This window comes from Pelophylax lessonae (assembly GCF_965119305.1).
Source record: "Pelophylax lessonae genome assembly, chromosome: 5".
Lineage (NCBI taxonomy): Eukaryota > Metazoa > Chordata > Amphibia > Anura > Ranidae > Pelophylax > Pelophylax lessonae.
The window spans coordinates 524,847,364-524,861,609 of NC_138772.1; the positions used below are offsets into that span (position 1 = coordinate 524,847,364).

At 43.6% G+C, this 14,246-nt stretch overlaps 1 protein-coding gene across 1 annotated transcript; it reads left to right on the forward strand.

The window, feature by feature from the left end:
• Window positions 1–1,929: 1,929 nt before the first annotated feature.
• Window positions 1,930–13,494, forward strand: LOC309556885 (elongation factor 1-alpha; the record flags this gene model as incomplete). The annotated part of the gene is made up of 7 exons (XM_082259418.1): window positions 1,930–2,076; window positions 2,993–3,172; window positions 4,890–5,186; window positions 5,985–6,135; window positions 9,056–9,312; window positions 11,047–11,281; window positions 13,376–13,494. 7 exons carry the CDS (start codon window positions 1,930–1,932, stop codon window positions 13,492–13,494), a joined length of 1,386 nt encoding a protein of 461 aa, XP_082115544.1.
• Between the last annotated feature and the right edge of the window lie 752 nt (window positions 13,495–14,246).

Below are 14,246 nucleotides of genomic sequence, written 5' to 3' on the forward strand. Positions count from 1 at the left end.
AGAATGTTATATAGCAGAATGTGAAAAATATTGTTTTTTTTTTTCAGAATTGTCGCTCTTTTTTTGTTTATAGTGCAAAAAATAAAAACTGCACAGGTGATCAAATACCAGCAAAAGAAAGCTCTTTTCGTGGGAAAGAAAGGACGTAAAATTTTATTTGGGTACAGCGTTGCATGACCGCGCAATTGTCCGTTAAAGTAACGCAGTGCCGAATCGCAAATTAGGGCCCGGTCATTAAGGGGGCAAATCCTTCCGGTCTTCAAGTGGTTAATTCTCTCCTTGTTGGAAACCAGTACTTGGATGGGGGGCCCGGGTATCCCAGTGTGCCAGTGAGACACATGCAGCATATGTGACTGTTGATCTCTATGCTGTGGTAATGCAGCTCAGCAGAGGGCAGACATTACCCATAGGGGCCCATTCACATTATATGGCATCAGTACATTCCATTCAGTTTGGTTGGACTCCAACACAGAAGAAATTGTTCCTGCAGCACATCTTGGGTTGTGTAGCACTGTAGTGCCGGTGTATTGTGTATGTGCATTGAGGTGCCTTTGCAGACAATGTGTTGCTGCGATAAAGCCAGTGTTATTGCGTGCATTACCGTAAAGCACTATGTGTGAACAAGTCCGAGGCTTCATTCCTAAAGCTTTTACAAGGTGCGCTCAGTTCTTTATGCCCATCCAGAGCTTCTCTAACTTTAGTGGTGAAAAAACATAATGAGAATATGAATAAAGTTTAGGTTCACACTTCTTCATCCGCATTTTTTTATACAGTTTAGTTTTATTTTTTAGGTGCTCCCATTGAAATCTATAGTTGCACCAAAAAAAGCTCCTGCACCTTTTCCCAGGAAGCAAAGTACATAGGTGTGAATGGGCCTCATAGACAATAATGGGTTTCCTCTTTTCACATGAGGTACGAACAAGGACTGAATACATATTAACAGTTAGAAAACCTTATGGGCCATACACACTATAAGATTTTTCCTTTATGCCCCGTACACACGTTCCGATAATCGTACGACAAAACTCGCTTTCGACCTGATCGCACGATAATCTGATCGTTAGTACACAGCTTTCGACAGCCGATCACGACAGTTCGTCCAACAAAATCCAAAGGGACAAACAGGAAAACTTCTGTCTTACGACAGCCTCGCGAACGACAATCGTTTCATCAGTACAGTATGCGTCCGCTAAAAATCGATCGACAAAGACCGTGCATGCTCAAAAACACTAAAATAGCACGGAAAAAGCCTGTCTGCCATTGTTTTTGTTTTGCACTATCTAATACGTAGCTACGCAACCAGGAAGCTTTTCCAGAATCGTACGACAAAAATCATACGGTTTGTACGCATTGTTGAATTTGATGTTAGTATCATGCAACAAAATGCGAACGATAAGTCGTTCGATTATCTGAACGTGTGTACGGGGCATTAGTCTTACCAAAACCATATAATATGAGGTCAAACCTAAACACTTTAATTTGTATGCAATCAGGCAGGCCCTTGTACTACATAGAAAAGGTAAATCTGAAGGAAATCTAACCACAAAGGATGGATAGTGTGTATCCAGCTTTAGCCTTGCACCGCCTTTCCTGCAATGTATTTCTCATGCCGGATGCCGCAGGCCCATTGACTTCCATCCCTCACCCAGCAGTTGCCCCATAGGAAAAGCGTTGAGTCGCCAAGCACATGTCCATCAGTGCAAAGTCTTCAGCACACTTTTCCCTGTCCGTACTGAATGGGTTAACATATATTCATCATTTTGATAATCATAGTAACCTGGGTCTTCCCCAGACCAGGAGGTCTCAGCTGGTATCTTTACTCCCCAATTATCAGCAGCTGATACTTTATAAGCCCTCCAGGTATTCAGCACTTAGCCCCACAATCGAGAGAAGGAGTTTATTGTGAGGTTGTAGCGAGAAGCAGAGAAGATGTCTGACAAGGGAAAGACCCATATGAACATTGTCATCATTGGCCATGTAGACTCTGGGAAATCCACCACCACCGGTCATCTCATCTACAAGTGTGGTGGGTTTGATCCCAGATCCCTGGAGAAGCTGGAAGCTGCTGCTGGCCAGGTAAGAAGGAATATGGGTTATTTGTGCTCTGGTTTGAGGGTGTTTAAATTGCTTGGGAACTAGTGACCGATTTCTGGGATCTGCTACTTTCTCCTATCAGGTCTGTGTTTTAAATGGGCTCTCACTTGATATATGCAGCAGATATTAGACTGCCCTCTGAAGACCCTAAAGCAAACCATTGGGTCTATGAAAGCATCTTCAGTTTTAAAACTGCAGGCTTGTCTGTGGAAGTGCTTTTAACTGGACATAATGGGGGAAGTTTACCGAAACTGGAGGGTGCAAAATGTGGTGAGGCTCTGCATAGAAGCCAATCCGCTTCCAGGCTTTTTTTTTTTTTTTGTGTAAGCTTAATTTTAACAGCTGATTGGCTATCATGCACAGCGGCACCAGATTCCGTGTGCTCCAGTTTTAGTAAAACCCTTTTAATCTGCCTGAGGATAATACAAGACCCAGTGCCTTTTGTAATGAGTTTTATATTTACTTCTAACCACTGTCTAGTTCTTTAAAGTGTGTATCTAGGCATACCTTTGTTGGTTTCGTTAGGATCCTCAAGCATTTTTTTTCCCACTTTTTTGGTAGCGTTAGAGGGTTATACACCCTGTTGGATTTTTTTTTTTTTTTTTTGCCATATATTTCCTATTGGAGAGATTTCCTTTCACTTGTTCTGTTTTCAAAACTGGAAGTGAGTGGAAATCCCTCCAAACTCCAAAGTGAGGCAATCCCTGGTTATCACCAGGACTAGTTTTACCAAAGGGAAGAGTTCCCAGCTATTTCTATTCTTGTCACCATGTGCTCAACATTGTATCTGAGAAAGTGGGGTTGTGTACTTTAGAATATAGGTTCCTAAATGTAGCAGGAGTGATGGTAGGTGTGTGCTTTTATTTTCTTGTAATGACCTTCAAAAAATCTATTCTAGATTGGCAAGAGCTCGTTCAAATTTGCATGGATCCTGGATAAGCTGAAGGTGGAGCGGGAGCGTGGAATCACCATTGACATCTCCCTTTGGAAATTCCAAACGAACAGATATACAATCACCATCATTGATGCTCCTGGACACAGGGACTTCATTAAAAATATGATCACTGGCACATCCCAGGTTTGTGGTTTCCAATGGCGTTTATGGCAACAAGGCTTTGGGGGTCCAGGGTTATACTCCTTGGTCCTTGTGTATATGGCATGCTTGCACTTTAGAGCTAGCCAGACTTTTCAATGATTAAGGCTCATGCTTGGTGGGATTTAAAATGCCATTTCCGCCAGCAGAAAAAAACTCTGTTTTTGTACACGTGTTTTTGCCAAAAAGCTCCCAATCAAAACACACTAATCATCCGCAAATCATCCTATTTTTTTGCGGATGATTTACGGACATAATGTAAGTCAATGGCATTGCGGATGTCAGCGGAATACCATCCGCTGACATCCGATTTTCTTCCTTCAGTTCTGTTCCGTTTTTTTAGAACAGAACAGAACCCTATTTTTCCTCCATTCAAAAAACGGAAAGGAAGGAAAATCGGATGTCAGCGGTGACATCCGCAATGCCCATAGACTTACATTATGTCCGTATATCATCCGCAAACGGATGGGATGATATGCGGACATACGGAGCGGACGACACAAATGTCGTCCGCTCCGTGAAAAAAAAGTCCCGCAGCGGAGCAAAAAACCGGAGCGGCCGTGTGAAAGAGGCCTTGGTTTTTCTGCCTATAAATATAAATGTTGCGTTTAACATGTACGACTGCCATGTGAGACACAAACAGGAATTGCTTTTCCCACACAGCATAGCAATCTGCTGTTGGTGTCAAGTTAATGACACCCCAGGGGGGCAGTTTGCAGAACTTGGTGTTTACTAGAATCAGATCACATGGGTATGAAAATCCATGCAATCGGATTCCAGTTGCAAAAAGGTGCCTGCCCCATTTTTTTTTTCATGTGAATGCAGTGCGTTTTTTTTTTTTTTGAGTGCTACAAAATGATCGGCTCAAATCACACATGATTGCAATGCAATTCCTGTGCAAAAAATGCAATTCATTGGTGTGAACCCAGCCTTGTATGCAAGTATCAGACTGCTCCTATTCCCTGATTTTAAAACTAGTACCTGGAATTTTGTGTGGAAGTTTTGGAACCAAACCTCTAGTTTGTAGCTTTAATGTCCCCTGACAGTTCTAGTGGACTGTGGCTGAATTAATGCTCTGATGCTTGAAAATCTCATCCAGAGGCCATAAAAATGCTTGATTTTTATCTTTTTGTGATGCACATGTGACTGTACAGCAAGCACGAAGTGTAATGTCAATCTTTCTAGTCTTGGATAGTGAGGAAGGATGGAACCCTGAACCCCTGTCAGCTTTTGCAATTATGCAGGGCTCCAGTGATTTCACCTCACTTGTTTTACCAGATGGGGGACAATCTGTAATGGGTAAACTGAGAACAAAAAGCTGATGGAGTTGTAGTTTCCTACAAAATTTTCTGAACTTATCTAGTGAAAAGGTGGTCCCCAGGACAATAAGCGAGGTCAAATGTCTCCAAAATCTGTAAAATCTGACTGGAAGCTCTAATCCCTCACCACCTATCCAAAAATGGGGACCAGTTAACATTTGTGCATTAAGTGGCACCCCAAGGCACTGAATAGTAGGGTGCACCTACACACCATACATTGTTGCTTTTTCCTTCCATTGCAAAAAAGGGTCACTTGCGTTTTTTTCATCCGTTGTGGCACATTGGCAGCCCATTCGTTCTAGAATGTACCTTGATGCAACTGCTTAAGAGAACTAATGCAGCCACCTCATTGGTTTAGCTATTAATGGTTTGCTTGGTTTCAGGCTGACGTGGCTGTCCTGGTGGTTTCTGCTGCAACTGGTGAGTTTGAAGCTGGCGTTTCCAGGAATGGACAAACCAGAGAACATGCTCTGTTGGCCTACACCATGGGTGTTAAACAGCTCATTGTCTGTGTAAACAAGATGGACATGACTGACCCACCGTACAGCCAAAAGAGGTTTGATGAAGTGGTCAAGAACGTGACGGTCTACCTCAAGAAGATTGGCTACATCCCAGCCACCATTCCATTTATCCCTGTGTCTGGGTGGACTGGAGATAACATATCTACTCCCAGTCAGAAGGTAATGTGAATTTCAAGTGTGTAACTAGGGATAAAATGGAGGGTGAAGAGTCGGTGTAGGGTTACTTTGGTGTGCCCTCTGCATATAGGTGCTCATTAATGATCTTGGTAAATGCCAGTGGCTTCTGTTACCACTTAAGGCCCGTACACACGTACCGATGGTCGGCATACAAACGTCGGTGGACGAAGGATCTGCCGATTGTACGCGTGTTAGTATGGTGCCTCCGACAGATGTCTGCGCACAATCCGCGGACAAAAGTCTTTCGTGCAAACATGAAAATATTTGTATGCCGACACCAGAACGGACGATTGTTCGCCTGTCAGTACACAATTCGGCCGACAGACCGCAGATTTGCAAGACTGGGCATGCTCAGAAAATAGAAAACACAGGGAAAGTTAACCATTACATGACATCACTTCTGCAGTCGGCGGACAAAATTCTTGTGCTGTCCTTGTGCTGTCTTTGCACTTTTCAGCAGACACCGACATCCCGGGGAGAAAAGAGGAACATTTGTAAGCCGACCATCGGTACGTGTGTACGGGGCTTTAGTCTTTTTTGTGTAGTAAAGATCTACCATATAAGACACCTGCAATAATAACTGTGCGATCTACCTATGGACGCAAGTAGGCCTATCAAAGCCTAATGCCAGAAGCCTTTATTTGTGGTGGGGGGGGGGGTGGGGGTGAGGTTTTTCCCATCGGTGTCCTGCTATCTCTGCCTAATGCATGTTTAGTTCAGTCTCGTAAATGTTTTTTACTTTGTCTTGCCATGTAGCTATATTCCAAATCTCTTTTTCAGATGGGCTGGTTCAAAGGATGGAAGGTGAAACGAAAAGATAGCTTTTTGAAAGGCCAATCTTTGCTTGAGGTCATAGACTGCCTTGTTCCCCCAGTGCGTCCAGCCAACAAGCCACTCCGCTTACCCCTACAGGATGTCTATAAAATAGGAGGTGAGATGTCATTCAAGGAAACTGTCCTGGACATGTGCCATATGAGCCCAGCTTGAGCAAATGCAGTGGCTGCCCATATATCACTAATGGGTTCACATTCTCCAGGCTTTGACCATTTAGGCCTTTGTCTTTTATCCAGCATCCCTGGATACTACTTCATACTCTGCCCCCAAAGAGTCTTCAGCTTTCCACAACTCTGGAAGCTCTTCATATGGCTATTGCATGCTAACACTGGCTCATGTTAATTTGGGTGCAGAAATTCACAAAGGTGCGTTGCTGCTGGCTGACCCATTGTAATTTGGGCACCAAAACCTTTGTTGTGTAAACGGTTTGGCACAGGGTAGGATCATTGGCATCTACCACACAACCATTGCCTTAGATTTAGGGGACAGTCACAATGTAGATCACTATGCAGATATGAAGTGTGGCAAAACAGAAGGTAGAACGCTCCTATCAAGAACAAATATGTAACAAAAATAGTGAATGCTGTGCCATAAAGTATTCAGAAACTGAAACCCACCAAACCTGGGGCACCTTGTATGGTCAAATGTTGGTGGATTTCAAACAGTACACCTACACTATGACTAAAGGCATGTAACACCTAAAAAAAATCAATTTAGGGTTACCCAGTGTTGCAAATATTTAGACAATATTGCATTTTAACTGCCACTGTGTATAAAACGGCTCCATAATGAGGTTTGTGATGAGCTAGTGGCTTGCAGTGAGCCCTGACCTCAACCCTACCACTTTTTTGGCATAACTGCCAGCCAGAGCTCTTTACCAAACCTCGGTATCTGACCACACAAATGTTTTTTGGTTGCATGGGCACAAATTCCCACAGACCTACAATCTTATGGAAAGTCTTCCAGGTGTTTGGAGGCTGCTAGGGTTGCAGAAAAGGGGGCAAGTTTATTAATGCCCATAGTTTTGAAATGGGATGTGTGATGGACAGACATCTGCAAACTTTGGCCCATATCGTATACTGAATACCTGAGTCTTCACCCTCCAATTGCAATGCTTTACTAACAAATCTCACTGAATGGTAAATGAGAACACCCAAGTGGGCATTCATGCCCCTATAACATCCATATAACTAAGTGGCAATTGGTGCCCCAATAACATTGATCTATTCAGCAATATAAATTTTAGCTGTGCCACAAAATCTAGGATACAAGCAGCAGCTGCACCCTCATGGTTCCATTTTATATTTAGATTCAATTTGCTTTTCTCATTGCAACGCAGTGCATATGGTCACACTGAATCTTCATATACAGCTATATAATCACCATACATCTTTGTGCCTGTTTCAAATGGATCAGTCGGTTTAAAAAGTGAAATCCAGTTTTGGGTCTGGGGTAGTTGAGTGGTTTTAGAAGTTCATATCAAACTTGCAAATTAAGTGTGCCCCCCCCCCCCCCCCCCCCAGGATCCTGAAATTACCCACTCAGTCCAATGGGAAGGTCCAGCATTGCATGGAAGCACCCTGTGAGTAGCCGATTCAATTGCATTTCTTTGCTAGGAGAGGGAGGGTTTGTGTCCCTCATTGCCACTTTGCAGTGTGTGCGACGTGATCTCCCTAAAGCAGGTCTGTTATTAAACGGACCGATTGCAAAATGTCACATCAGCATGCATCTCCGTATATGGATATTAAATATTTTTGACTAATTTTTCTATTAAAATTTGTTTCTGTGATTTAGAAAGTGGTGATGTAAACAGGGCCCCCAGATGGCTAAATCACCAGTGCCCAGAGTTGCAGGAAATGGGAGAACGGTTCATCTGCTCTGGGGGGGGGGGGGGGGGAGGAGAAACACTGTAAAAATCCACTTCAGCTCCGAGGTTTTACCCCCCCCCCTCTCCCTGACAGGACATGTTTTGCAATACGGCACTGTTGCCTTAATTGACAATTGGGCAGTTGTGCAACACTGTACCCAAAGAAAATAGATTTGGTGGTATTTGATCACCTCTGCAGTTATTTTTTGCTCTATAAACAAAAGCATAATTCTGAAAACCCAATATTTTAACTATAAAACATACCCAATAAATTTAAAAAATCAAAATTTTGCTTAAATTTGGGCCAATAAAAAGTGATTGCAGTGGACAAATCTGACACGAAGTGAAACTTTTTCGGGGACCAGTGACACCAATACAGTGATCAGTGCTAAAGAAGCACTTTATCAATGACACTGGCAGGGAAGAGGGTGACAAAGGGGTTAAGAGTGCTAACTGTGGAGGGGGGGGAGTGGATGCACTAGAAGAAAAGGATCCATGTTTCAGCTTGGCTGAAACACAAGATCTATTTTCCTCCCTGACAGCAAATCGGTTTGCCTTGCACTCATTCTCTGAATGATCAGTGGGTCCCATCGGTCACCGGACCCGCTGATTGGCTCCTGCTGTGTCCCAATCACAGCGGGAGTGGCGCTTCAGTGGCGGGTGCATGGCCACAACATCTCCTCCTGCACAAAATCACAACATGAATGCAATTTTGTGCAGGAGGAGATGTTGTGGCCATGCGCCCGCCGCTGAAGCGCCACTCCCGCTGTGATTGGGACACAGCAGGAGCCAATCAGTGGGTCCGGCGGCCGATGGGACCCACTGATCATTCTGGGGCTGCCCTACTGCAGTATATATATGCAGTGGGAGGTCCATAACTGGATAGGGAGCAAAATATAAGCGGTGTCGAGCATAACAAGCTTGGCAATGGTAATCTACAAAACAGATTCTCATAACTGAACATTTCTAAAGGTGGCTTGGTTTTTATCAGCAGTTAGCTTTGTATGTATGAGAGGATTACATGGGCAGCAGATCACCTATCATGACTGAAGAGATGTATAAAAAAAACTGCACGTTCCTTTACTCCCCCCCCCATGCTTCCCTTAAGTGCTTGTAGATCACAAACTCTTGCACTTCTGTCTCCTCCTAGGCATTGGTACGGTTCCTGTGGGCAAAATAGAGACTGGGATCCTGAAGCCTGGGATGACCATCTCATTTGCACCCTCAAACTTTACTGCAGAAGTGAAATCTATAGAGATGCACCATCAGCCTCTGGAGACTGCCTTCCCTGGGTACAACATTGGATTCAATGTGAAGAATATTGCTGTGAAGAGTCTGAAACGCGGAAATGTCGCTGGCAACTCGAAGAGTGACCCACCTACTGAGGCCACCAGCTTCACAGCACAGGTATGCTGCAGTCTTAAGTTCCTGAAAAATGTATGCCCCCCCCCCCCAAAAATAAACTTTAACCAGTGCCTGGTACCCTACAACTGTTTGTGTACAACACCCATGTGAGACATGAGGCATGGATGTAGTGTGATCACAAAGGGGGCTTCATTCCCTCCGGGGCATGCAGGCACTGGCAAATCCCAAATTTCGGAAAAGCTGGTTAGCCAAGAATGCAAAGAGCTTATGCAGCACAGTGGCAAAACTATCATGGAGATGGGAGACCGAATCCACATTTCCTGGCTTGCTCCTAATCTTCAAAATGTATTGATTCTCCATAAAAAGGACACCATATCCAGACTGTAAATGTTGGCACGTTTCAGCCTTGTTGTGAACTAGGCTGAAACAAGCTAACATCTGCTGTCTGAATATTGTCCTTTTTTATGGAGAATCAATAAAAAGGAGAATCAATAAATTGTGAAGATTTTTAACAGCAAGCCAGGAGTTCTCTGAGTTATCTCTCCATTATTGTAATTGCAGCAGTGTGACGGTCTTCCTGCACCTGGCAGATCTGAAAGATCTCCTTTTTTCCATTGGGTTGTAGCACCTTATGTTCACTACAATTTAAACAAGCCTTTACTGATCATTTTAGCTGCAGGAACTGTGGAGTAGTTGGTGTTTAACATGGAAATATTTATTTTCGATTAGGAAGGTGGGGTTGAATTGCAAGTTTTGGCAGGGCGGTAAGTAAAATCTCAAGCAAGACCACCTGGAAAGATCCCCCTCTTCATCTACATGTCTTGCCAGGATTCTATGCAACCTACATTGGCTAAAATGGGGACACCACTCCCTGGTCATTGGCTGTTCTGGGCCAAAAGATTGGCTAGAACACTGGAGCACTGTAACAAGGATGAAGGCCACTGGTTCTGAATAAGAGTATGGTCTTAACAAGTTTACAAAGCAGGGAGTGGTGAGGGTCACTGGTAAAAGGTGGGGGGGGTTTTCTTGGAGACACTTTGGAATGGACAAGGACACCCCTAACATGGGGTGTGTAGCCAAAATGTTAATCTTAGTTTGAAGGAACAGAACTCGTGCCAAGTGTTTGTCCTGGCTGGGTAGTTTCATGCTTTGTCCTGGGACTGTCATCACACTAAGGCCCCGTACACACGCATCAGTTATTGGCTGGGAATTTTCAGCCAACGTCCGATCTGCCGATTTTCAGCTTGTTAGTATGATGCTTCCGACAACCGACTCCGACTTTTCAGCCGAAAAAAAATCTGGTGTGCAGGCTATAAAATTTTTGTTGGCCGTTTTTTCCATCAGTCAGTAGAGATTTCTGAAGACAAATCTGATGAGCAAGACTGGGCATGCTCAGAAGAAAACACACGGAAAGTAAACCAGAACATGACATCACTTCTGAAGTAGATTTTTAATGGCTGAGAAAATTCGTGTGCAGTCTAGGCACATTCCAACCAACAAAAGTCGGACGATCTGTCAGCCGATAATCGTTGCATGTGTACGAGGCATAAGTATATTAAATGGCAGGCTCAGCATCTCTGAATGGTGACCTATTTGGGAGGATTTGATTCTTCAACGCCCATGCATCTCTGGGACAGGAAGTGTAGGGGAATCTTGCCAATGGCACACAGACTGCAAAATGGTTAACATTTCCAACCATTATAGAAACCCACAAATCCACTTTCTGGTCTTTGTGTAATTTAGTTCATTGAGCTTTCCTAACTTTTTGTCTTATAGGTGATCATTCTCAACCATCCTGGTCATATTAAAGCTGGCTACTCCCCAGTAATAGACTGCCACACAGCCCACACAACCTGCCAGTTTTCAGAGTTGCAGGAGAAAATTGACCGTAGATCAGGCAAAAAACTGGAAGATAACCCAGCAATGCTGAGATCGGGAGATGCTGCAATTGTGAAGCTGAAGCCCATCAAACCATTCTGTGTGGAGAGATTTTATGACTATCCTCCACTAGGTGAGTTCAGTTCTGTACTATGCCAACTGGTGTAGGAAAAGTATTTGACACAAAATGGATTACCTGCTAAATACACTACAAAGGATTTGTGATTATTCATAATTTTTTCACCTGCACTGTGAGGTCCAGAACAAACGCCTAGCCTGCTTTTAGCATATGCACTGAAACATATCTTACTATTGCAGTCCAGTTGTGTGCCGCTTTGCAGTCTTTAGGGGGGCTATTATAAAGGCAAAATAAACTGCTTGACAAAGCGGTAACTTTAAAGTAAATGAATTGTTAGGACAATTTTGACGTTTTTACATTTTTTTTTTTTTTTTTTACTCAAATTGCATAGAACACCCAACATTTTCAAAAAGCAGGGGCCCTGGAGAATAAAATGGTGGCTGTTGCAAGTCGCACAATTTTGCGCAGCTCTTTCTAAAATGCAAATTGTCAGAAGATGCAAATTTAGTTTCCACAAATGTAATGGAACATTTTTCTGGTAAACTAGAAAGCTATTTGCACGCTAGTTTTAGTAAATCAAAAAATCTAGCGCAGCTGTGCATGTTAGCCAATCGGCTCTAACTTCTGCTTGTCCAATTAAGCTTTGACAAACCTGAATTAACCCCCTAGTGTCATGTAAAGGATACCTGTAAACTACAGTACCAAAGTTCATAGGTGGTTCTTTTACAGGTGATCAGTTTAGAGTTGATCTTGAATTGGGGCCCTAGAATTGCTACTAACTCAGATGTCTGTAATGCCTTGCATGTGGTATAATCAGTTTACTTATGTGCCGGACAATTGGACCCCTGATATTGCCCCTGCCCTTCAAAGCAACTGAGCACAGATCGTGATCAGTTGGCTGCTTCCCTGGCTATTACAGCCCAGGAATGGTGAGGAAGGAAAGTCCCAGGAGCCACACATCACCCAACCCTCATGTGAAGAGGAATCGGCCTAGACTGTCTACTTTCACTCTTAAGCCCCGTACACACATACCGATTGTCGGCCACAAATATTCGGCTGCCGACCGATCGGCCGATTGTAGGCTTGTTGGTATGATGCTGCCGACAGCGCATTTTCGGCCGAACAGAATCTGTCGTGCAGGCATTAAAATTTTTGTTGGCTGTTACCAGAACGGCCGATTGTTCGCCACTCAGTACAGAATTCGGCCGACAATCAGCAGATTTGCAAGACTGGGCATGCTCGGAGAAGAAAACACAGGGAAAGTTAACCATCACATGACATCACTTCTGCAGTCGGCTGTTGTTGGCCGACAAAATTAGTGTGCAGTCTTTTTGCACTTTTCAACCGACAGGACAGCCCTGGACAAAAGACGGCCGATCGTTCGGCCGACGATCGCTACGTGTGTACGGGGCTTTAGGAGTTGTGTATTGTGAAGCTTCTACCTTCCTCGCTGAGCTCTTTCCCTGCGAACACTCCACCAGTTGTAAGCGTATAGAAGCACCTACTAGAGCCTGATGTGGCACCCTGAATTTCTTTGTATGGGGTCAAAGTAAATCGGGGAATGATGGCTCTCAAGGCAGAAGTGACAAAATCGTCTCTCCAGGTTCATCCATAGAGGAGAGTTCAGGTTTTAAAGAATATGGAAACTCCCTCTACTGCACTGATACTGAGCCATGGCCTTCTGTGACAGGTAACTGTCACTGTGCTCTAAACATGCCCATTCTCTGCCCCCAATGCCCATATTCAATTCATCAGCTATGGGTAGATGGTGGTAGAGAATAGTAGTGAATGGAGGACTTTATTAATTATTAAATTTCTTAATGGCTAGTTGGGTTCTTAACCTTTACTAAGAGAGGGACTCTCCTAAAGCTGAGGATGCATTACCCAAAAGTTGTTTGTTCAGTTTTGTGGAACTAGGAATGGGGGTCACATAGACCATCTTCTGTGATGGTCATCTGAACATCAAGATCGAACATTCTCTACTGATCCATCATAAGATGGTGCTGCCACAACCACCAACTGGGAATTGGCTTTATGCTTTTTAAAAAGGTGGCCATGAACTGACCTCCAGAAAAACACAAGTATTACAATGGGAGGTTTCTGGTGTATGTGTAGGTCTATTGTAATGGCATGCAATTTGGTTTTCAGGGAGATTTGCAGCTCGGGACTTGAAGCAAACCGTTGCTGTGGGAGTTGTGAAATCTGTGGAGAGGAAGGCAAGCAGTTTGGCAAGAAGACAGGCCCAGAAACCCATCCCAGTCAACTGAGAAATTAAATGTGTTTACTTTTTTTTTTTTTCTTAATGCAATGCAGCAGATTAAGCTGCTAATACAGTGAAAAAAACTGAATTATGTAAATCTTTTATTTAATAAAATGCACAGCAAGCAGTAAGTGGTCTGTCTTGTGTCCTGAAAAGGATTTTTGTGTGAAGGTTTTGCTTTACAACATTGTGCTTATACAAGGCATCAAATGTAAGGGGGAATTAAAACGCTAAAAGCTATTGTAATCCTGGAATTTTTTAAAATTTGAACTATTGTAGCGGATTAGTCCCCATAATACAATCCCCATGGATTTTTGAGGCAAATGTTGACTTTACAAGAACATGATGGGAGGTATGAGTTTTTGGAACCACCCTGATTACATAATCCATGCTATGGTGCCAAGACGCCTTCCAACAGGTGTTAATCCTTTGAGTTTTGTCAAGGAGTAAAGTGCCAGGGTAGAGATGCTAACTGCATAATGGGGGGGGGGGGGGGATATGGAGTGTTAAGGTCCCCTCCCCTGTTTGGGGATGGTGGTTCGGTTTGCTGTAGATTACCTACTCAAGCTTGAACCCTAGCAAAAGTGGAAAAGTCAGGCCACCTAACTGACTGAGCTGTCCGAAGAATGGTTGCACAAAATTAATTCTTGGCAGGTTATACTTAAGAATAATTCCAGGCATTAGCATGTTGGTGACATACCTTGTCAAGGATGCTGGAAATGACTGACATGGACTCCAGTGACCTCCACTTCCGGGTTG